The sequence below is a fragment of the Salvelinus namaycush genome, chromosome 8 (genome assembly GCF_016432855.1).
Source record: "Salvelinus namaycush isolate Seneca chromosome 8, SaNama_1.0, whole genome shotgun sequence".
NCBI lineage: Eukaryota > Metazoa > Chordata > Actinopteri > Salmoniformes > Salmonidae > Salvelinus > Salvelinus namaycush.
In genome coordinates, this window is record NC_052314.1 from 49,940,527 (window position 1) to 49,966,475 (window position 25,949).

The 25,949-nt window shown below is 42.8% G+C and overlaps 2 protein-coding genes across 7 annotated transcripts in view; one reads left to right on the forward strand and one right to left on the reverse strand.

Annotated features, from left to right (window-relative positions):
* LOC120052175 (piggyBac transposable element-derived protein 4-like) overlaps positions 1 to 2,652 on the forward strand; it is a 32,482-nt gene extending 29,830 nt beyond the window's left edge. The window contains exon 4 of the mRNA XM_038999009.1: positions 2,629 to 2,652. Coding sequence (XP_038854937.1) covers positions 2,629 to 2,652 — 24 coding nt within the window. The remainder of the gene's footprint in view (positions 1 to 2,628) is intronic.
* Positions 2,653 to 6,161: 3,509 nt separating this feature from the next.
* LOC120052780 (catenin alpha-2-like) overlaps positions 6,162 to 25,949 on the reverse strand; it is a 654,154-nt gene continuing 634,366 nt past the window's right edge. For 5 of the 6 annotated variants that reach the window (XM_038999899.1, XM_038999897.1, XM_038999895.1 and 2 more), the window contains 3 exons: positions 25,508 to 25,613; positions 10,078 to 10,212; positions 6,162 to 6,449 (listed from right to left, as the gene is read on the reverse strand). In XM_038999899.1, the coding sequence (XP_038855827.1) occupies positions 6,162 to 6,449; positions 10,078 to 10,212; positions 25,508 to 25,613 (529 nt within the window). The remainder of the gene's footprint in view (positions 6,450 to 10,077; positions 10,213 to 25,507; positions 25,614 to 25,949) is intronic. The other variant, XM_038999900.1, reaches the window with a different exon arrangement.

A 25,949-nucleotide genomic window follows, 5' to 3' on the forward strand; every position in this document is an offset into this window, starting at 1 on the left:
ACCTCACAGAAAACATCCCTCATGGATGGTCGGACAGAGAATAGTGTAACATTTGGGACGCACACCATATGTACCTATGTTATGCTCTACTTTTGACCAAAGCCCTATTCAAAGGTACAGTAGTGCATTGGGTGCCATTTGAGACAAAGATATGGACTTTGGCGGTGGAGACCCAGTAACATCGTTCACTCTCCCTGAAAACGTAATTGTGTTTACTTAATAGTGTTAAGTTAAGGGCTTGTTCAGACAGAGTCCTCCATTTCCCAGGTGTGGGATAGGCCCGCTCCTCATTGGCTCAGGTTCTGACTTATCAGAGGTATCTCTCTCTTTCTCTCTCTCGCTCTCTTCCCCTCCCTTCCCCCTCTGTCTCTCATTCTCTCGCTTTCTCCCTTCTCTCTCTCCCCTCTTTTATTTTTTCTCCCTCTCTCTCTCTTCCTTCTCTTTCTCTCTCCATTTCATTACAGACATTAATGAATCAGGGACGTTTCTCTTCAGTCCAGTCTTTTTGGGGACCGTCTCCAACTTTATTATGACCTTGTTCAAATTTTCAATGGCATTTATGATCCTTCCCCTCCAATCCCTCTGTCCCTCCTCCCTCTCCTCCCTCTCTTTCTCTCACTCTGAGTCATTTAAACGGTGACAGCTTTGTCTCATTAAGTTGCCATCTGGTGTAATGTATCATTAAAATATGTTTGTTTACCGCCATCTTCCGGATAAGGGCCGGGGTTAGGCAGTGTGGCATTTCTGCAGTCAGACCTCGGTTCGAAGAGTGTCTATTTTCTTGCAAATACTTTTAAAACTTTGATTTTGCCTGCCTGGAGTGCCAGCTGGGTGGAGTTTGCCCTTTATGGACTAGGAAATGGATTAAATCAAAAGTCTATATAAAAAATCAAATACTACTTGAACCCAGGTATGTTTAGAGCCAACTGACCTGGATTAAGGGGCATCTCAATAGTCTCAAGTGGTTTCCTCTCGTTGTCTCCACTTTACACCATTGAGATGTACACTATTGACGTAGAGGGCTACCCATGCAGTTCGGGCTAGGAAACCCCTCGGTCTCACCCAAGGGACATGTGGCCACAAACCATATTGAAGTCTCATAACATAGTGTCTGTTAGCAGTATAGACATAGCCACTGGGGACAATAATTCATTTGAAGTCTCCTTCTCTTCCTCCTTTTGTGTTGGAAGCAGGGAAGGCCAAATTTGTTTAATTAGATCCGAGCAACACTGCAGGCTTTTTAATACTACTTTAAAACTGCTGGGGACGTCTGCTGAGAGCTTTGTTTTCAAGGGACTCACTCCTCTTATATTAGACGTTATTATCTTTAAGGGACAATCTGGGATTGGTACATCCATTGCTGCACTTTCAAATGAGTGATGTAGACATTGTATAATGAACCCTGTGATACATTGTGTACTGTGGCTTCACAATTATGGTCCTTGCATCTGTAGCTTTTTCTGTGAATTTTAGAGTGGTTGCATTTCTCCTGCCCCTTCCTCGCTGTTTACCTCCCAAAAAAGTGTCAGGGTGGACACTTTTTCTTTATTTTCGAATCTCAGATTGCCCCTTTATAGGAATGACTTAGAAAACGGTCCACACTGTACTGCACAATACCTCACACTGGCCTTGCTTTAAATGCAGGGTGGGAGACCGGTTGGTTTATTGGTAGCAGCTGCCATTGACTTGAAATTGCCATCCCTATGATTCATTGATAATAGCTATTGCGCCATGCAGCTTCATAGTGAGCCTATTGTAGCCTATTCTTTGGTAACGGCATGCATGTTCTGTTCCTCCATTACCGACACCATACATGGCTGTGCCCATCTAATGTAAAGTAATGATATGCGACAGTGCCAATTTAATGTAAAGTAATGGTCTATTTCTCTGCCGTGGGCTTTATTGGATAAAAACATCCTTTTTAACCCCGTTTCTAATGTGTAATGGTGTGGAGTGGGGGCGATTAAGCCTGTCAATGCGTTATGATTGGAAGCGCCGCGTTCAAGTTTGCTCAACTGATGCCATTGATCATTGTTAAACTTATGTTTTCTATCCAACAGGGCCCGAGAGCGAAGGGGAGGAAGAGAGATATTCTGAGCAGCGATGAAAGGACGGAGGGTCTTTATCAACTCCTTTTTTCAAACGAATAAGGTGTGTGTGCGTGCGTTCGTGCACGTAAAGCAAGTACAACATCAAGAACATAATGCATATTTAATGGATCATTCTGAATTTGAAGAACAATGGATATCAAGGCCGAATAGAAAAGCTATAACCTTCTATCTTATGTATACGGTATGTAATTCAGGGTTTTAATCTGCCTGTGTTCCAAATGGTTTCCATAGGGCTCTGGTCAAAGGTAGCACGCTTTATAGGGAATAGGGGGCCGTTTGGAAAGCAGCCTTTCTGTTACGTTCAGAACATTTCGCTTTATTGCCTTTAAGGCCTTGATTTCCCTTGGTATGGCCCTGAGCCATGTTCAAGTCGTAAATACCTTGCAGAGAGAACTGTTATGATCTCTATAGAACTATCAAGGTTCTCTGTTGCAATAGACTGTCGTGCAGACCTGAACGAACTGTACTGTGTTGGCTCTGATCTTGTATGTTCACATCCTTTCTGGCATGGTTCCAGCAACTATGGTGGATGGATGTGTAACCGCGGGCGTAGCGTGGGCCCCCACTCCCCAGATAGTATATGAACATGTCATAAGCCGTGGCAAAACAATATATATAATTTCAGGAAATTTAAAACTGCACTACTCCGCTGTGCGTGACCAGACTGGCGCAGGACAGCGCGGCTCAGTACCGTGCTGAGTGTGAACGACTTGAAAAATCTTTGAAATACTTTGAGCCTTTTCTAGAGTCTGTTTGGGTGGGATTTGCAGTTCTGGGACTTTTCCATTGGTTAAAATAAGACGGACAAGCTCAAACAGGCACAGATAAATGATTTCAAATGATTCTTCAAGTATTTGAAACCCAGGTCTGGTGGCATATGTCGCAGCGTTATGTTGGACCATGCTTTAGCATGCTTAGCTCTTGTATCCAACGTTGTGCTGGTTTCAAGGGCCAAACAGCAGTGCCGAAGGTGTCTTCCTCTTCTGATTGTTGAGCTGCTGACTAGTGGGGGTTTGTTTACTACAGAACAGTCCCTCTCTCTATTTCCCTCTCTCCCTCCCTCTCCTACTGTCCCTCCACTGCTCCCTCTCGCTCTCGCCCTCTCTAATGGCGATTGACGAGAGCTCATCTGTTCGATATGGACTCCGGTGCCTTCACACAGCAGAGCTCAGGGTCAGCAGTGACCTTGAGAGGGAAGGCAGAGGAGTGGCTAGAGCTGTATTCTGCACTACACTGTCTGTTTGCTTGTTACAGTGAGCTACATGAAGATTATGTGTTATTGGTATTATACAGAGTATTCCACCATATTCCTTCCATCACTCTGTTCTTTTCAAATCCATGTCGGTTTGCAGTACACTGTCTGTATGTTTCTGACACAGGGCTTATACATTGTGAACATTGGAGAGAATCTCATTTGGGTTTTCTTAACTTCTCGCGTCCTTTCGCCTCCTTCTCAAAACCCATTGGATGGGGTCAGAAGTCCTGCCCCGCTGACCTTCTCACCCAATGAGTTTTCATAAACAGGCGAGGAAAGAGGACACATGGAATCAAGGAAATGCAATTGAAATTCTCCCATGGTATTATACAGGGAGTATTACACCATGTTCTTTACACCAGTCTGTTCCTTTCAGGTCTGTGATGAACGAGAGCACACATTGGGAGAAAGGTAGAGGATCGGACCACAGCCTGTTTATTTGTTCTTTAGGCTACGTCCCAATTTCCCACCCAGCTCCCAAAGTGCGCACTTGCGCACTTCCTATCATGTTACATCCATGACGTGCACTCTTTGAGAACAGGCTGGAGAATTGTGACATGGCCATCCTTGGAAATGATATGGTGAGTGTTGGTATTTGTGCTTTCTGGTCCTCTTTCAGTTTCAAGTACAAAGTTGAATAGGCAATATGAATATCTGAACTCTTACAAAGTTAAATAGTCCCTCTAAGGAACCAGGAAATGTGTAACATTCTACGGTGGGTAAAAAATGTGCAGAATTAGACTGGTATTCATGCAATTGCAGATAATAGGTTTCCAATAGCGTGCAAATAATTTTTGCATTCTGGAAAGCCATGATCTGAAATATAATTTTTTATACTATATAAATATATAGGCGCTTGTGAGTGATAAAGAAACAGGCCTGGAGGGTGGTCAGTCAAGTTGAGGGGTTTATTAGAGAACAGTGAATATAAAGGTACTTGTTTGTATGTATGTATGTACAGGTAACTGCCAGTATAAAGGAAACACCAATATAAAGTGTCTTCATAGGGCAGTGGGCCAACACGAGCCAGAACAGCTTCAATGTGCCTAAGCATAGATTATGTGTCTGGAACTATATTGGAGGGATGCAACCCGATTCCATCATTTTATGTTTTGTTGATGGTGGTGGAAAACGCGGTCTCAGGCACCGCTCCAGAATCTCCCATAAGTGTTCAATTGGGATTGAGATCTAGTGACAGACGGCCATGGCATATGGTTTACATCGTTTTTCATGCTCATCAAGCCATTCCATGGCCATTCATGCCGTGTGGATGGTATTGTCATTCTATGGGGGCCATGGTAGGTCGCACAAATAATGGCCTGCCTAGCATTTCTATACATGAGCCTAAGCATGCTGGGATGTTAATTGCTTAATTAACTCAAGAACTACACCTGTGTGGAAGCATCTGCTTTTAATATACTTTATATCCGTCATTTACTCAAGTTCCCATTATTTTGGCAATTACCTGTATGTATGTATGTAGGACTCTAGGGCTTCATTTAGTCAGGCACCCCAATTCTGATATTCTTTCCACTAATTTCACTGTTGACTAATCACATCAGATCTTTCACATCAGATCTTTTTCAGAGCTGAACTGATTAAAAGACAAATTGGTAAAAAATATATCAGAATCGGGCTGCCTGTCTAAACGCACCCATATATTCTCTGAGCAAACCACAACTAGTCATACCTCTCCGTGTCTACTATTAGACTCTACACAATAATCCAATCAGGCTGCGATATAGATAGTGATATCATCATGAGAAATTGATTTTTTTTTGAAAGGCAATACCATAGGACCATAAAGTGTGTGCATCGTTCAGGAACACCGTTATGGGTCGGGGAGGAACAAGGAAACAAATGACTTGGATGCCAAACACTTTCAGTTACCTTAAATATAAGTTATTCCTAGCTCTACAGGTAAGGTAACATTCAAACCGGGGAAAACATACAAGATATTAAGTTAGGAGGGGAATATTGACAAAAGCACAGATCTGTGGGGGTAATACTGTAAACCTCTTCATCTTCAGGCAGTGTGATCTAAGTTGAAACGTTTCATCAGGTCTGCACATGCATTACTCAGTAAACTAAACTCTAGTTCAATCGTCTCCTTAATAATGCACATTGTCGAAGAAAAGTTTCGAATTATTTCGCCCTGCCTGATTATTTCGAGGTTTACAGTCATTTTTGCACAAACCTGCGCTCTTTTTGCACCACAAAAATGCCGCCCAAAGATTATCAGCCTTGATAGATCGATCCTCTTATTGCAGTGATTTCACTACTGCCCCATTCATCATTTCCATTCAGACGGTTAATGTGTGTACGAGCAGCCGGTCAGTACCACAACAGTAATGATATAGCAATAATATTGACGGCCATTTAGTCATTTAGGTGCCCCTCTTCTGATATGTTATGTTTTTAACTTTCTAATCTCCCTTTTTTTAAGTACTTGTTTTTAGTGTCACACATTTGGCTGTCACACGGTTAAGCTACAGTAGTAATAATAGTAATAAATAGGGGTTGGAGCACACTGGCTCCCCATTGGCCGAGAAGCCCCAAAGTGTTCATGGGAGCTGTAGTTCAGAACAGGTGGCGGGATAGCAAAGTCCTCCAGGTAGGTTTTTTCATTGACCCTTCGCTCAAAAGGGAGAAAGGAGCCGGTGTTATTATCAGTATAACTCGTCTCACCAAAAGAAACAAATTAACACAAAGAAAGAAGGGAGTTTTCTTAAACTTCTCGTTGTCGGTGTTGTTTTTCTTGGTTTCATTGACATACGTCGTGGCGGCGGACGTCTTTAGAAGGAGTCCATGGCCTTGAACTCGCTGAGGGCCTGGACGGGCGAGATGTGCTTCTTCTGCGAGCCCCGTCGAACGCGGGTCTGGCACTCCTCGGGCTTCTCCCGCTTCACCAAGGGCTTCTTCTCGGGCGCCTTCATGCGCCAGCTGACCACAGGCGAGTTGACGGCTGCGGCGCCGTACACCTTGGCGTACTTGGTGGATGCCACGTAGCTGGCCTTGACTGTGAGCACCACAGCGTTCATCAAGTTCTTGGCCGCCTGGATCAGGGAGGTGGCGCTGTCCAGCTACGGAGAGAGACAGAGGACAAATTAGAAGTTAAAATCCTTATACCAACACCATATCTTACGTTGCGCGTATACCTATTTCACTACATAGTATTAACTGTAGTAACAACATTGTAGTTACATAGGAACTGCTTTTACTAGGTCAGCGTTATACATTAAATGGACATATGAAAAACCATCACATATAAACCGTCACATATATAACACCTGCAATAGAAGCAATGGTTAGGTCAACTGCAAACCTGCATCATCAACTGCACATGCAACATTCTGCAGACCCCATGAGGGGAGGAAGGGAGGAGAGGAGGGGGAGAGGTGAGAAGAAAAATAGGGGAGAGAGAGGTGAGAAGAAGGAGAGGGGAAAAGGAAGCGCTAAGTGATTGGATAGGTGTAAGCAATAATCCAACCAATTGGATATCTTTCAGGACTTCAATGAAGCATATCTATTGGGCAGGTGTAAGCATTAATACTATCCAACCAATTGGAGATCTGTTATTTCTTCAATGAAAGCGTATTGAGATGCACCCCTTTCTTCAGAGTCTATTCGACATCACATGTCACGCTGCAAGATAACAAGAACTGCCTGCGGCAAAGAGCTCTCACTGAAGAAGGCTTTATCAAGCCAGCGGTTCTTACAGTACAGAGGTGAGCTCTCTGTCTCTGGTTTCCCCCGCAGGGCGATAGCAGGTCCCTCAATCGTCTTATCGGAGCCCTGAGTAGCTAGGGTCAGAGTGACCGCTGTACCTCCAACACATCTCTGATATGACAGCCTCATTAAGAGAAAGCGGTGTCCAAAAGAGCATGGTAACGTCACCAATGGCACCCTATTCCCTATATAGCGCACTACTTTCGACCAGAGCCTGTTATGGTGAACAAATTGTGTGCTGGTCAAAATAGGGTGCCATTTCAGACGTAGTGCCCATAGAGTTCCAGCTCATATTGTCGGGATTAAATTACTGCATATTACTGGGTATTTTAAGCATAATTCGGGGTATCAGGGGCACCCACCGTGCTGCTAACCTTTTTATAGTGACCAGCTGGAGTTCGGAGCCAATTAAATCTAGCGGTTGACTCCCTTCTCGGGGTGGGGGGCAAGGGGGTAGGGGGGCCAGCCGCAGCCTCTAAATGTCAGCCAAACAAAACGCAGGAAGAGAAGAGAGGTACACCTGACCTCCACCAACTGCTAATTAAGAAGTGTCTGGGAAAAAAGTGTGTGTCGTGTAGCGAGGGCAATGTTTTTCAACGCTTAATTGTCAGTTGTGTTGAGGACTTCCTGGGTTGGGGTTGGCACCGCAAAGGGGAAGAGAGAATGAGTTTTGCCAAACAACGACCGAGAGGAGTGTTACTCAAGGACCTGAGTGTTTCTAGCCATAATACGCCAATCAGAATAGGAGGTCTATTTCAACAGAGGATTGTGGACATTTTTAAAACTCGTGAATTGAAGAATTCCGAGAATTCAGTGAGCCTGTTTAATGGAGGGACGTGAGCGAAAATACACTACATGACCAAAAGTACGTGGACACCTGCTCGTCGAACATCTCATTCCAAAATCACATGAAGTTGGTTGACCCTTTGCTGCTAAAACAGACTCCACTTTTCTAGGAAGTCTTTCCTCTAGATGTTGGAACATTGCTCCAGGGATTTCCATTCAGCCACAAGATCTTTAGTGAGGTTGGGCATTGATGTTGGGCGATTAGGCCAGGCTTGCAGACGTCATTTCAATTCGTCCCAAAGGTGTTCGATGGGGTTGAGGTTCTTCCACACCGATCTTGACAAATCATTTCTGTATGGACCTCGCTTTGTGCATGGGGGCATTGTCATGCTGAAAGAGGAAAGGGCCTTCCCCAAACTTTTGCCACAAAGTTGGAACCACAGAATAGTCTAGAATGTCATTGTACTGTATGCTGTAGCGTTAAGATTTCCCTAAGAGTTCCCACTGGAACTAAGGTGTCCTAACCATGAAAAACAGCCCCATACCATTATTCCTCCACCACCAAACTTTACAGTTGGCACTATACATTCGGGCAGGTAGCGTTCTCCTGGCATCCGCCAAACCCAAATTCGGCCGTCGGACAGCCAGATGGTGAAGCGAATGTGTTTCAACTGCTCCAGAGTCCAATGGCGTCAAGCTTTACACCACTCCAGCCGACACTTGGCATTGCGCATTGGGATGGTAATTAATTAATTAATTAATTATTTATTTATTTTACTTGACTGATGGTACATGCTTCTGATGGTCACGTTGCATTCAAGACAACTAGGAAATCCCCCCTCAAAAAAAAGAGGTCAAATCATGACGTTGGTAATCTTCAGGTTGGAAATTCAGAGCTCTAGAAAGATGCCAGAGTTTCCGACTTGAAATTCCGAGATGGATAACCATTCAAAAAGATTTTTCCCTGTCAGATCGTGTTTTTTTCCCTCAGAATTCCCAGTTGTCTTGAACGCACTGAAGTCGGAAGTCGGAGATTTCCGAGTTCTCAGTTGTTTTGAACACACCATTAGTCTCAGTGGAGAGAGGGAGACAGCAGCAGAGGGTCTGCCTCTCACGGTCGCTGCTCTGAAGGGTTGTCCACATACCTTTGTCCATGTAGTGTATGCATACACAACCAATAACATTTGATTACTGTTCTATTGATTGGCATGCTTTTAGCTTTTAGCATATTGTAGCAAAATGGCAGGGCAAGGAAGCGAAACGAGTTGCTGGCATGAAAGGCTACAAACATCCTACGCATCGCGCCAATAGGGTTGACTGGTGAGAAATTTCACGTGGCTCATATAGCAAGGATTGCTACAATATTATCCATTAACATTTATACTGCCATTAGACAATATTGCCACATTTATTGTGTAATAATTTTGAAATGTTATATTGTTAAGTTATGTAAAATCATAGGGTAATTGCAGTAAAAAAAGAAGAAAGATCAAAGAGAATGCCTGGACTCTGAGTCTCTCTGAAATGTGGTCTTTGGCAGCCAGCGTTCTATACTAGAGCCTAAGGATATAAAGTCCTTGCCAAAACGCCATACCATTTCCTAGAAATGGGGTGTATATCAACAGTATCAACTAGCTTTCTTTCCCCTCTCGATCAAGACAAGTGGACAAGGGAAGGATGCCAAGTGACATGATTGAGATTCACCCCACAAGTGCATAGGAGGGTCTATATGGGTGTATTTGAGATTGGGCAAGCAATTAATTTTCCACCTGTTCAGCGTTCAGCGTGAAACTAACTGAGATGCGTCTAACCAGTTCAGTAGTTAGTATCCACCATAACGCTGCCATCATCTGTCCTGTGTTTTTAGACAAGCGCTGATGGAGAACAGACTAGAGCTGTCTGAAAACATTACTCGCGTTCAAATCCTTGCTACCTCCATTGTTGTTTCATCAATTCCTCTCAAAGGGCATAGCGTGAGAGGATCCAAGGCTCTCCCTCAGAACTCCCCCAATGCCCTTTGAGAGGAATTGTAAGAAACAAGGAGGGAGGAAGCCTAGGGAAGGTCCCTTGGCCCACAGACAGGCCCACAGACAGAATATTGCTGCTTATCAGTGCTTTGTGCACCTGAATACAACTATTGACAGAGACCCAGGGCCTTGACTGTACCACGTGAGGGTGTTGTGTGGTGAGACTTACCCCAGAGACGATGAGCTCTCCTCCCAGGTTCTGGACCTCGGCCTTGACCTTGCTACAGATGTTGAGCTGGTGGCAGTACAGGGCGATTCTCTGCAGGTAGGCCAGCAGGTCCTGCTTGCAGGCCGAGTCAGGGCACTGACACATGCACACACGCAGAAACATGATGATAAAATGACTTTCAAAACGGAGAAAATAGCTGGTAAATGTGTTAAGAAGCAGGGTTAAGAAATAGTCTTGTTTTGTATATCAGAAGTAGTTTCTAAAATGGTTGTGCACTATTTTCTTTACTAATGGCATGTCATTTCTCCACTGTACTCATTCCTACAGCAGAAAAACAACCAATCATCGAAATAGAGGGGGCAATTAGCAAGTCCTTTCCGGCCCTCTATTGTGAGAAGCCATATGAGTCTACCTCTAGTATATACTGAGGTAACCCTATTCACTATATAGTGCACTTCTTTACACCAGTGCCCACGGGACCATTTGGGAATAGGGTGCCATTTGAGGCACAGCCACAGAGAGGGAGCGGGACAAAGGCTTTTCAGTCCCACTTGTTAAACGCACACAAAGTAGCTGTAATATATTCTGGACGTCATGCAGCGAAAATTGCTACGGCCCACAAGTTTCCTGGTGGGTAATGAAAGAATGGTGCGTTCGCTACTTTGCTTTTAAAACGCTCCCGGGCACCGTTTTGTACAGGCACCTTTTCCTCAACCATTAACAGTAAATGGTCCTAACTACAACATTCAGGCAGCATGTATAGAGTGGAAGGGAAGGGAGAAATTCACACAGGGCTCACTTCCTTGTCTTTAGGGGGGATAGGATACAATGGGAAAGCCAAGTTAAGGGGCTGCACGAGCTAGCTAAGGGACCATGTTAATTAGGGCATGCGATGTTTTCAAACATTTTGCAATGGAAGATAAACATTTGCATTTCTTATTCAGCAGTCCCTCCCTGTTTCGTTCCCGTTTCCTTCATGAACACGACCCATCTCTACCTATTCCCCTCGAGTGGCGAATCCCGTGTTTAGATTGTTCCAATGTGTTCCCTTTCCACACTTGTTTTCTTTTTGTCAGTTTAATTGTGCTTTAGTGGGCTTGTTCGCCCACACTGAGTAAGTAAGTAAGTAAGGGTGTGAGGCAGACTAGTAACGATGGACTCGAAGTACTCGTGGTGCAGCACTAATGGTCACAGATGCAGAGTTATCCTGTTTGCACAACAAATAAATGCTTTTGTGGCTATGTCCCAAACGGCACCATAATCCCTGCATAGTGCACTATTTTTAACCAGGGCATATAGGGCTCTGGTCAATAGTAGTGCACTATATAGGGAATAGGCTGCCATTTGGGATGCATGTTTTGTTCACATGATACACTGAACCAAAATAAATACGCAACATGTAAAGTGTTGATCCCATGTTTCATGAGCTGAAAGAAAAGATCCCAGAAATGTTCCATACACACAAAAAGCTTTTTTCTCTCTCAAATGTTGTGCACAAATTTGTTTCCTTCCCTGTTAGTGAGCATTTCTCCATTGCCAAGATAATCCATCCACCTGACAGGTGTGGCATATCAATAAGCTGATTAAACAGCATGATCATTACACAGATGCACCTTGTATTGGGTACAATAAAAGGCCACTCTAAAATGTGCAGTTTTATCACACAACACAATGCCACAGATGTCTCAAGTTTTGAGGGAGCGTGCAATTGGCATGCTGACTGCAGGGATATCCACCAGAGTTGTTGCCAGAAAATTTAATGTTAATGTCTCTACCATAAGCCGTCTCCAACGTCCTTTTAGAGAATTTGGTAGTACGTCCAACTGGCTTTACAACCGCAGACCACGTGTATGGCGTTGTGTGGGCGAGCGGTTTGCTGATGTTAGCGTTGTGAGCAGAGTGCCCCATGGTGGCGGTGGGGTTATTGGTATGGACAGGCATAAGCTACAGACAACGAACCCAATTGCATTTTATCGATGGCAATAGGAATGTACAGAAATAACATGATGAGATCCTGAGGCCCATTGTTGTGCCATTCATCTGTCGGCATCACCTCATGTTTCAGCATGATAATGCACAGCCCCATGTCGCAAGGAACTGTACACAATTCCTGGAAGCTGAAAATGTCCCAGTTCTTCCATGGCCTGCATACTCACCAGACATGTCACCTATTGAGCATGTTTGGGATGCTCTGGATTGACGTGTACTATAGCTATTACAGTTCTCGCCAATATCCAGCAACATCGCACAGCCAATGAAGAGGACTGGGACAACATTCCACAAGCCACAATCAACAGCCTGATCAATGCAAAGGAGATGTGTCGCGCTGCATGAGCCAAATGGTGGTCACACCAGATACTGACTGGTTTTCTGATCAATGCCCCCTACATTATTGAAAGGTATCTCTAACCAAAATATGCATATCTTTTTTCCGAGTCATGTAAAATCCATAGATGAGGGCCTAATGGATTTATTTAAATTATCTGATTTCTTTATATTAACTGTAATTGTTCCATGTTGCGTTTCATATTTTTTTGTCACGACTTCTACCGAAGTCGGTCCCTCTCCTTGTTCGGGCGGTGTTTGGCGGTCGACGTCACCGACCTTCTAGCCATCACTGATCCATTTTTCATTTTCCATTGGTTTTGTCTCGTCTTCCTTCACACCTGGTTCCAATCCCATCAATTACGTGTTGTGTATTTAACCCTCTGTTTCCCCTCATGTCCTTGTCGGAGATTGTTTGATTGTATGTGATTGTGCTAGTATGTGTTGCTGTGCGACGGGTTTTGTACCCACTTTTGTTATTTTCTATATTTTGTTTTTTGGAGTTTGGTCAGCACTTATTAAAGAACTCCGTTTATACCAAGTTTGTTCTCCTGCGCCTGACTTCCCTGCCACCAACACGCACCCACAACATTTTTGTTCAGTATACTTCAAAGTACTGTAAATAATAACTTGGCATCTTTCAAAGATCAAATCCAATTTTATTTGTCATGTGCGCCAAATACAACAGGTGTAGACTTTACTGTGAAAAGCTTACTTACAAGCCCTTAACCAACAATAGAAAAATTTATAAAATAAAAAAGTAATTAGTAACAAAAAAATAACAATATTGTGGCTATATACTGTATAAGGAGTACTGGTGCCGAGTCAATGTGCAGATCACATTGATCAGAGATATTATAATCAATGCTATAACTGTTGAATAAATACACACATGGACACAGAAGTCATTTAAAGTATCTGTCCAGTGTTCCAGATTTATTATGAAATATGAACTAGAATTTATAAAAAAATTATTAAGGATGTTAAAAATCTGCTTTTCTCAGTGCCCCTGTTAGAAACAACAGTGTTTTGGGCGTATATTGGTTCAAAAATAAAACAAATTATTGGCAGCTCAGCTGCTACCTATGCTGTCAACAACAGCTAACTAGGTTTCCTCTTGACATAACTTTGAGCTACAAACCACAGGAAAGGCGAGATGGTTGATGTGTGGAGGATCTGCTTTGACTTGCTTTCTTGTTGGCTAACGTTAGCTGACGGCTTCCAAACATCAAGTAGGACAACTCTTACAAACCACATAAGTGAGTAAGCATTTCGTTGGACAGTGTACACCATGTATATCTTGTTTGGGATAGGGGGCAGCATTTTCACTTTTGGATGAATAGCATGCCCAGAGTGAGCTGCCTCCTACTCAGTCCCAGATGCTAATATATGCATATTATTAGTATTAGTATTAGTATTGGATAGAAAACACTCTGAAGTTTCTAAAACTGTTTGAATGATGTCTGTGAGTATAACAGAACTCATATGGCAGGCAAAAACCTGAGAAGAAATCCAAACAGGAAGTGGGAAACCTGAGGTTTTATAGTTTTTGAACTCACCCCTATCGAATACACAGTGGGGTATGGGTTATTTTTCACTTCCTAAGGCTTCCACTAGATGTCAACCGTCTTTAGAACGTGGTTTCAGGCTGTAGAGGGGGGCCGGATGGGAGATGTTTTACTAAGTGGTCTGCCTACAGCCTCGTTCTCAGTCACGCGCTTTCACTTGAGAGGTTGCTCTCGTTCCAGGGCAATTCTACAGACAATGGAATTCTCCGGTTGGAACAGTATTGAACTTTTATGATGAAAACATCCTAAAGATTGATTCTATACTTAGTTTGACAAGTTTCTTCGACCTGTAATATAACTTTTTGAACGTTTCGTCCGAATCGACCAGATCGCGCTATAAATGGACATTATCGAACAAAACAAGCATTTATTGTGGAACTGCGATTCCTGGGAGTGCATTCTGATGAAGATTATCAAAGGTAAGTGAATATTTATATATGAATAATATGAATAATGTTGACTACCCAACATGGCGTATATTTCTCTGGCTGGTTTGGGCTCTGAGCGCCGTTCTCAGATTATGCTTTTTCCGTAGTTTTTTTTGGAAATCTGACACAGCGGTTGCATTAAGGAGAAGTGTATCTAAAGGTTCATGTATAATAGCTGTATTTTCATCAACATTTATTATGAGTATTTCTGTGAATTCATGTGGCTCTCTGCAATATCACTGCATGTTTTGGAACTACTGAATCTAACACGCCAATGTAAAATAAGATTTTTGGATATAAATATGAACTTTACCGAACAAAACATACATGTATTGTGTAACATGAAGTCCTATGAGTGTCGTCTGATGAAGATCATCAAAGGTTAGTGATTAATTTGATCTCTATTTGTGCTTTTTGTGACTCCTCTCTTTAGCGGGAAAAATGGCTGGGTTTATCTGTGACTTGGTGGTGACCTAACATAATCGTTTGTGGAGCTTTCGCTGTAAAGCATTTTTGAAATCAGACACTGTGGCTGGATTAACGAGAATTTTATCTTTAAAATGGTGCCTAATACTTGTATGTTTGAGAAATTAGATTTATGAGATTTCTGTTGTTTTGTATTTGGCGCTCTGCAATTTTATTGGCTGTTGGCGAGAGGTTCCGACTAATAAAACTTGAAACTACAAACCACATAATTTGAAATAGAAGTGACTGGCGAGATACTTTAGTTGTTGCAAATGCTTTGTCCCTTTTGCTAACACCAGCTAAGGATTGCTTGGCTTGCTAGCTAGTTTGCTTGTGTGCAGTGAGTGTGCTGTGCATTCCTGAGCCTGTGTTCAAATACCCATATGTGTGTCCTAAATAGTAGGCCATTTGAGTGTGAAAGAAATGAAGTTTTATAGTATGTGACATTTAAAAAAAATCAAGTATACTTTAAAATGCCTGGATGTCATACTAATTTCGGCTTTGGCAACAGCTGATAATCAGATATGGGGTCTGTGATACCAAAATGAACCAATAACACAAAACAACACAATTGTGCATGACACATTCTCAGTATGCGGAAATATAATGTTTTATAGTATGTGAATTTTAGAAAATCGGGTATGATTTAAATGCCAGGATGTTATATACTCATACTCATATACTCATCTAGTGGAATTTGATGCACACTTTTCCACAATGCATTGGAAGAGGTGAACTATGAGTGATAGTCCCTAGTTCTCTTCAAGTAGCCAAACAACAAAACTCGGCTACTCAATTGGGAAGTTGCCACATAGAGAAGCTTCTGAGGTGGTGTTCAAATGTAGGCTGAGTAGTTCTTGTTCTCCTTAAAATGATCACAAGTATTGCATCGTAGGCTACATCTTTGAAAAATGACTTCTCATTGAATAGGGTTTCTTGTTCTCTTGGCCTTCATCAGAGCTTTTAAACTAAATACTAAACCATCTTTTCTTTTCTTTTTTATTTTTTTTTATTGAATATTAAAAAATACAATCTACTTGCAGTGAAGCTGCTCAACATTTACATTACATTCAATCATCTAACAGACTCCCATCCAGAGCGACCCACAGACGCAACCAGGGTCAACGCCCTGCTCAAGGGCACGTCGACAGGTCTCCCACAAGGTCAAAAACGGGAACCCGAACCAGCGATCCATCAGACACCGGCCCAAGCTCCCAAATGCCATGCCACCAGCCCTCCAAGGTCCCCCCCACAGGTCCCCGAGAGCTGCCCCTCAACCATCCGAGACCCCCCCTCCCAAAATAATCCTAATCAAATCAAATAATTATGATGTAACAACGTTGACCCTCAGTGTCATTCAAACTTCTATCTTTTGACTTGTGAATGTGTCGGCTCCGGGGACTCAGGATGTGGCTGCGTTATGATGTCATGTCAATCGGTCATTTTGATTTGAACATATGGATTGTTGTAGTTTTGTAGGCTACCTATTTAATTATTTCATTGATGGATCAAGCCTTAGCAGTCATTCTGATCTCGTTCCCAATGATCAGTGCTTTCATTTATTATGCTGCTGCCCAGCGGTTCTGAATTTGCGATGCACCCGACTTTCCACTGTTTCGGTGCAATAGCCTTTTGATTTGAACATGTGAAAGGTTTTAGTGTGTGTACTAGGTCGATTTCATTTATATACAGTACGTTGCGGTACTTTACTAATAATTATGTTCAAATGGAACCAAATGATCTGTTTTTGTCTTCAAACCTTTTTAACCTGTTATGGCTGCAAGGGAAAGTATTGAGTAGCCAGATAAAAGATGCCCATTTCAAACGGCCTCGTACTCAATTCTTGCTCGTACAATATGCATATTATTTTTACTATTGGATAGAAAACACTCTCTAGTTTCTTTTCTTTTGAATTATTTCTCTGAGTGAAACAGAAGTCATTCTGCAGCACTTTTCCTGACCAGGAAGTGGAATGTCAGAAATCTATGCTCTGTTCAACTTCTTGCCTATACATGGGCATAAGACGTAAGAGGCTACGTACACTTCATACACCTTCCCCTGGTTGGTCAAGAGGTTGTGAGAGAATTTTTTTTGTGTTTATCTTGGTCTAAGGTGGAATAAAAGCTCTTTCTTTGACGTGACCGTCCACTTCCTGTTTCTGGAGCGAGCGAAAGAGGACATGGATATGCCTTCTGTTTAGCTGTCGTTATGAACGACTAACATCTCCGTCTTAGATTTTATTTGATACATGTCACCATATCATCGTAACGTATGTTTTTTCAATATAGTTTAATCAGATTATTGAAATTTTTTCGGGAGTTTTGCCGTGTTCCGTTCTCTGACTTTGTTTACGTTGGAGAGATCCGTACCACTTGGCAAGTGCCCATGCTAAATGAAGAGGGATATTTGCCGTTCCAGATCAAAACAACGACTGTTCTGGACAAAGGACACCTTGTCCAACATTCTGACGGAAGATCACCAAAAGTAAGAAACATTTTATGATGCTATTTCTAATATCTGTCGTGCATGTGAACTGGTCGTGGGCGCCCAAGTGTTTCTGGCTATTGTGGCTACGCTAATATAGCGCTACATTTTGTTTTCGCTGTAAAACATTTAATAAATCGGAAATATTGTCTGGAATCACAAGATGCCTGTCTTTCAATTGCTGTACACTATGTATTTTTCAGAAATGTTTTATGATGAGTATTTAGGTATTTGACGTTGGTGTCTGTAAATATTATGGCTGCTTTCGGTGCAATTTCTGATTGTAGCTGAAATGTAAACTATGATTTATACCTGAAATATGCAAATTTTTCGAACAAAACATATGCTATACAATAAATATGTTATCAGACTGTCATCTGATGAAGTTGTTTCTTGGTTAGTGGCTATTTATATCTTTATTTGGTCGAATTTGTGATAGCTACTGATGGAGTAATAAACTGATGGAGTAAGAATAGTGGTGTCTTTTGCTAACGTGGTTAGCTAATAGATTTACATATTGTGTCTTCCCTGTAAAACATTTTAAAAATCGGACATGTTGGCTTGATTCACAAGATGTGTACCTTTCATCTGGTGTCTTGGACTTGCTAATGTGTGAAAGTTAAATATTTAAAAAATATATATTTTGAATTTCGCGCCCTGCACTTGAGCTGGATGTTGTCATAAGTGTACCGGTGTCGGGCTGCAGCCCAAACAGGTTAATAAAGGGGACTGTAGGCTGTATGGGGCTACGGAATAGGTTGAATCTGATAGTCTGCGTACAACCAGCCTGTAACGGCTTTCGTTGGTGGAAGGAGAGGAGGACCAATGCACAGCGTGGTACGTATCCATATTTATTTGAATACTTTTAAATATAGAACAAAACAATAAACAGACGAAAACCAACGAAGCTACAGTCCCGAACTAGTGAACACAGACAAAACAGGAACACACGAACAGGAACAATCACCCACAAAACACACTACAAAACAGGCTACCTAAATATGGTTCCCAATCAGAGACAATGACTAACACCTGCCTCTGATTGAGAACCATATCAGGCCAAACAAGAAACCCCACATAGAAACAGAAAACATAGACTGCCCACCCCAACTCACGCCCTGACCATACTAAAACAAAGAAAAACCAAAAGAACTATGGTCAGAACGTGACACAGCCTGAGTATAGGTAAATGTATCAAATTGGAAATGAGATATTATCAGACTGGTTAATGTGATGCATGTCTGTTGAATTTAGAAAAAAACACCTGTATACCTGCTACTGTGTGGCATACGGCCGTGGCATACTGCATCATTTTTACTGAAACAGTATATGCTAAATAGTATGCGACGATGAGTACATAGGATGCAGTTTAAGTATGTTGTACGCTAGTATTGGTATTCGGACACGGCCATGTCTCCCCACCAGAGAGGGGGGAGTAAGCTGCTGGACCAATTACATACGGGCCTGTCTCAGCCAAAGAGGATGATGCCATTATCCAAGCAAATGTAAAGCGTTTTTTGAAACTGTGCAAAAATGTGTTTGAGATGGGGATTTGCTGTTTTTTTCTCTTCTCTAATATGCTTTGGCCACAACTACAAGTAGGATGAGTCAACAACATTATTTGGGTATGATCAAACAGAATGAGCTTTTAAAAATTAGATTTTCAGTTACGTTAATCATCTCAGGTGGGTCAGATTCAGCAAACACGATGGGTCACAAAACACATGCACTAATGCCCCCTTAACGCTGTGTTCATGCAGTGCTGCATGCTGGTCTTGCAGCCAGTGAGGCAGAAAGTGGAAGCAGCTCCTAGGACATGATTACTGCACCCACCGCCACTCCCGGCTAGCATTACCACTAATTCCACTAACACACACAAACCAAACGCACACACGCTGTATACAAACACTTGGAAACACACACAACCCCCTTTCTCCATCACACCAGAAACCCACTAGTTTATCCCTGCTCCTGGCCAGCGTTTCAGGCAGGCAGATGACAATATGGTTGCCTGACTAATCGGCCATCTCCTCAGCAGATTCCCTCCTGATGTAAATAAACAGCACGGACCATTACCTTGCCAAGGCCGCCAAGGAAAGCAGGCAGCTTCACTCTCTCCCTCTCTTTCCTGCCACTGATTGGGGAGGACAAATTCTAGCCTGGAATCCAAACTGAATATTGTGAAACAGAACAATATTTAGTTAGGGTTTCAGGCTGGGATTTCTCTCTTTCCAAAACTTCCTTCCAAAGTGGAATTCTAGCCTGAAATACAAACTGAATGTAGTGAAACCATATTGCTATTCAGTTTAGATTACAGGCTAGAATTCCTCTCTTCTTCTCTAGTTAGAGTGGACTTCCAGCTTGGAAACAAAACTGATCTATGGCACTCTACCCAGTTTGGATTCAAGGCTAGTGGAAACTTCTATTTTACTTCCATTTTGTTTTTGCATAATTAGACCTGAAATAAATCTGCCTCTCTGAAGGGGTGACTCAGAAGCAGGAATTCTGTTATTAAACCAGCGGGCAAAGCTCTGTCAGAACCCACACACAAACACAAAAGCATCACTAAATCACACCTCTATATTGATGGTGTGTTGCATTTCTAATCAGGCATGTGGAAAAAAAACAAAGCTCTGCCCATAACTCTGGACGCTTAACAAATGGCACCCTATTCCCTATATAGTGCATTACTTTTGACCAGGGCCCATAAGGACACAATCTAAGTGTCCTACAATAAAAACAATTGAAGTCAGAAGTTTACATACACTTAGGTTGGAGTCATTAAAACTCGTTTTTCAACCACTCCACACATGTCTTGTTAACAGACTATAGTTTTGGCATGTCGGTTAGGACATCTACTTTGTGCATGACACAAATTATTTTTCCAACAATTGTTTACAGACAGATTATTTCACTTCTAATTCACTGTATCACAATTCCAGTGGGTCAGAAGTTTACATACACTAAGTTGACTGTGCCTTTAAACAGCTTGGAAAATGACAGAAAATGATGTCATGGCTTTAGAAGCTTCTGATAGGCTAATTGACATCATTTGAGTCAATTGGAGGTGTACCTGTGGATTTATTTCAAGGCCTACCTTCAAACTCAGTGCCTCTTTGCTTCACATTATGGGAAAATCAAAAGAAATCAGCCAAGACCTCAGAATAAAAATTGTAGACCTCCACAAGTCTGGATCATCCTTGGGATAAATTTCCAAACGCCTGAAGGTACCACGCTCATCTGTACAAACAATAGTACGCAAGTATAAACACCATGGGACCACGCAGCCGTCATACCACTCAGGAAGGAGATGCGTTCTGTCTCCTAGAGATGAACGTACTTTGGTGCAAATAGTGCAAATCAATCCTAGAACAACAACAAAGGACCTTGTGAAGATGCTGGAGGAAACAGGTACAAAATGATCTATATCCACAGTAAAACGAGTCCTATATCGACATAACCAGCAAGGAAGAAGCCACTGCTCCAAAACCGCCATTAAAAAAGCCAGACTACGATTTGCAACTGCACATGGGGACAAAGATCATACTTTCAGGAGAAATGTAATCTGGTCTGATGAAACAAAAATAGAACTGTTTGGCCATATTTACCATCGTTATGTTTGGAGGAAAAAGGGGGAAGCTTGCAAGCCGAAGAACACCATCCCAAATGTGAAGCACGGGGGTGGCAGCATCATGTTGTGGGGGTGCTTTGCAGAAGGAGTGACTGGTGCACTTCACAAAATAGATGGCATCATGATGAAGAAAATTATGTGGATATATTGAAGCAACATCTCAAGACATCAGTCAGGAAGTTAAAGCTTGGTCGCAAATGGGTTTTCCAAATGGACAATGACCCCAAGCATACTTCCAAAGTTGTGGCAAAATGGCTTAAGGACAACAAAGTCAAGGTATTGGAGTGGCCATCACAAAGCCCTGACCTAAATCTCATAGAACATTTGTGGGCAGAACTGAGAAAGAGTGTGCGAGCAAGGAGGCCTACAAGCCTGACTCAGTTACACCAGCTCTGTCAGGAGGAATGGGTCAAAATTCACCCAACTTATTGTGGGAAGCTTGTGGAAGGCTACCCGAAACGTTTGACCAAAGTTAAACAATTTAAAGGCAATGCTACCAAATACTAATTGAGTGCATGTAAACTTCTGACCCACTGGGAATGTGAAGAAAGAAATTAAAGGTGAAATAAATCATTATCTCTACTATTATTCTGACATTTCACATTCTTAAAATAAAGTGGTGATCCTAACTGACCTAAAACAGGGAATTTTAACTAGGATTAAATGTCAGGAATTGTGAAAAACTGAGTTTAGATGTATTTTGCTAAGGTGTATGTAAACTTCCGACTTCAACTGTACATGGATAGAGCGGCAATGCAAATATGAATAATGACGTTTTACATACAGATTATAATCAATGTCAGTATGCTCCTAATCTGCACCCCCTAATGCTTCCCTATTCTCTACATAGTGCACTCTCTCTGTGATTCCTTGGTCTCCTGACAATGGCCATTTAAGGAGTGGAAAAAAGGCTACTTAAATATGATCCCCAATTAGAGACAACGATTACCAGCTGCCTCTAATTGGGAATCATACACAATCACCAACATAGAAAAACAAACCTAGAACCTCACATAGAAATAATAAACTAGACTAACCCCCCAGTCACGACCCTGATTTACTCTACCATAGAAAATAAGGACTCTCTACGGTCAGGACGTGACAGAGAGAGAGAGAAATAAACAGATGAAGATTAGAGACAAAGAGATGACAGCAAAAGAAGAATAGTGAGAGACGAGGAGAAAGAGGCCCCCTCCATCCTCCTATTCTTTACTCTGTGGTGAAATGGAGCGAGCTGCCTTGAGGTAATTCCATGTCACGTGCTGCTCTTAGCAGAATATTTCAAGGGAAATTTCAGCACTAGACACTACTGTTATTCCAGTCTACTTACATAATTATGAGTGATGACAGGTGTTTCAGACATAATTATACAGTAACCAATGGTGTCATTGGTTGACTGAGCCTGCTGTATGACCCAAAAAATGAATGAGTCATGTTTTGTAGCAATTATTGTGGCCTTTGTGTTTCACCGATCATGCTAGCAGCGAGTAGATATAGTTGTACCTTGTTCAATAGAGCCATTGGACTAGTCTCAACGATGTTCCTATCTGGGGGGGCATACTTCCTTGTTCCCACCCTCGAAGGCAGGCTTTCTAAAATGGGTGAGGTACTGTACTAGTTTACAGGTTCACCGGAGCTATGTTACCGTGCACTGTCTATATGCTACAATGGCTGATTCTGATTCCTCTTTCCAAGAAGAGCTGGATTACGACACATTTGCTGATGTTCTTTTACATAGGACCATACAGTCCTATTTATTTGAGCCGGAATACACATTGAGACAGTGAGAAAAATAATTTGCGAGACCAGCAAGTAGCTTAGACCAGCTGGACCGGGACTCAGGAGGGTAGATGGCAAACGAGTAAGTTGTTTTGCTGCCGGTAGCTAGCTAGCAATAGAAGGTCTCGCTTTACACGTGTTGTTCAGTACAGTGCAATCTGGTGATAGATTCGGCCAATATCAGAGCATTGTCAATACCACTACAAGTCAAGCTAGTCACGTTTATGACACATATGAGATGTTAATAACATATTAATGGACATACATGGTGCAATAGAACCACAATGATATTTCCCTTCAAGACCCTTACCCCCCCCCCCCCCAACTCTCACACACACCTCCCCCTCAATCTCCCATCCATCTCGCAGAACAGTCAGACTGACTGACTGCTCTTACCATGCTCTTCAATAGGGTTTGACGTGGAGCGCGTCAATAAGGGTTGCTACTTGAGACCTGTCCTACTGTAGCACCGCAAAGCTTCAATCTCACACACACACACACACACACACACACACACACACACACACACACACACACACACACACACACACACACACACACACACACACACACACACACAGGAACGCGCTTCAATCTCCCTGACAAGCCTGACTGCGTCCGTCAGCCACAGGTTAACGGTACAGCAATGTGTGAATGCAAAATACTTGTCCTCTTGAAAAACAAGGCATAAAAAAGTATGACAGTTATTTGTCGTGGGTAATATTATGAAAGGCACTTTGGAATTAGACTAGATCTGAAAAACACAGTGGCTTGCCAGAGAAACTCAAGATAATAATAATAATAATAATCCTTCTATTCGACGATAAAAGCAAACTCTTAAACGTTTGAATATGTTAACACACATTTACGGTATGTTGTACCTGGACGATGCGTGTTTCACATTTCTCCACACAGAAATACTCTTAAAACAAATCCCAGTTTAAATTGGGAGAAAATCAGGCCCCTCTTGCTGAGCAGCATAACATTGCAGAATGAGGGTTCATCCAAAATGGCACCCTATTCCTTTTATAGTGCACTACTTTTGACCAGAACCTAATGGATTGCCATAAAGATCTGGTCAAAGTAGTGCACTACTGCATATAAGAAATAGGCTGCCATTTCACACGCACACTCATCATCTAGCATGAGAGGAGGGCAACAGAAGGCTGTGAATATTCAGCAAACACCAGTCAAAGAATCGTTTAAAGGCGAAATTAAAAATGGCAAGCCACCTGCTCAGTTTCAGCGTTTGTTGATTCAGTCCGAGGGTAGGCTGTCAGTGATCTGCTATATGACAGATATTCACCGCCTGACTCCAACCCAGCCCTGCTTACAGAGTGAACGGTCGGGGGCCACGGTTCAACAACACACTAGCCAGCAGCTCTGTGTGTTTCTTCAAACATGGCACACACACGCACATATATATACACACACACACACAGAGGCCCACAAGCACACTGCTCTGCCGTCTGCACTACAGAGGATACTGGTGAGGGGAGGACGGCTAATAACATGGAGTGATCGAAATGGTGTCAAACACAAGGAAACCATGTGTTTAATACTATTCCATTTATTCTATCGCAGCCATTACTATGAGCCATCCTCTGGTATAAAGTGCCACCAGCCACCACTGCCGCACTAACGTCCTCATCATTTGAATGTCATCGGGCTGATTGTAATAGCGCAGCTCTCCCCGAGTATAACACACCGTAGTTATGACAACAACACCAGGAAGAAGAACACGGAGTCCTAATGAATCAACACGTCTTTGTGCATGAGGCTACACGAGGCTAATTCTCACAGCTTATTCAGGACGGACGAAAATGAAGAGGCAGATAATGTATTACCTGAAGTGCTACTATTAAGTACTAACAAACCCAGATACACACACACACACACACACACACACACACACACACACACACACACACACACACACACACACACACACACACACACACACACACACACACACACACACACACACACACACACACACACACACACACACACACACACACACACCTCTCTAACCCGTTCTCCCTTTATCTTCCCCAGCCAGGAGGAGCAGCCGCTTTGATTGATTCGATATTGAAAATAGACTGTCAGCGCGTTTTGGAGAGGGTACTCATCTGATAATGAATGGACGCAACACCTCGGCGCCGCTAATTATATTAAAAACACAGACAAAGCCCCTAGCGCCCTGCTCCGCTCACAGTGCAAGGAAGTCCCACTGGGACGAACAGCACCGCGCCAAGACAGCCCACTGTGCCTAGATCCATTGCTGCCTCACAAACAAACCCACTAAGGCTGCGTCCCAAATGGCACCGTAGTCCCTACATAGTGCACTACTTTTGACCCGGGAAGCCAGCCACACTAATGTGTCGGCGGAAACACCGTACATCTGCATGCAGGCGCCTGGCCCGCCACAGGAGTCGCTAGAGCGCGATGGGACAAGGAAATCTCGGCCTGCCAAACCCTCTTCTAACACGGACGACGCTGGGCCAATTGTGCGCCGCCTCATGGGTCTCCAAGTCATGGCCAGCTGTGACACAGCCTGGGATTAAACCCGGGTCTGCACTGCGATGCAGAGCCTTAGACCGCTGCGACAATCGGGATTTTAACAAACAATTGGTCCCCCCAAAAATGCTGTACTCCGTTGAATTGAAAAATCCTGATGTGGCCCTCCAGCCAAAAAGAGGATCTATCCTGAACACAGACACACATACACAACTGGGGTTAAGTGTTACCTGGTCGGCGACAGCGCGGGCCAGTTTGTCCATCCTGGAGCCTGCCTCTGCAATCTTCTTGGCGGCGTTGATGACATCAGAGGAGTTCTTCAGGGGCCCTTTGCCTCTGGTGTGGAACACAGGGATACAGGACTTATTATGTTTAAAGTTCAACGTTTAAAAAAAAAATCTAACTGCAGACAGCAAACGCTATCTGAAATACTTGATATTAACAGATTAAAAGACTCCAAAAAGCTCTATTTTATATTCGCTCGACACTTTGCCACTAATGAATAATGCATAAGATACAAACTCCAGTAGTAATCTTCCTAAAACTGAAAAAAGATCACAATGCCCCAAAAACAGCCAAAACGTGGGCCGCAACTAGAAATGTATTCTCAAATCATGGTGCTCTTTCATTAGTAGCTGAAAGCTGTCAACATAGGTCTTTCTCAAAGCTCAT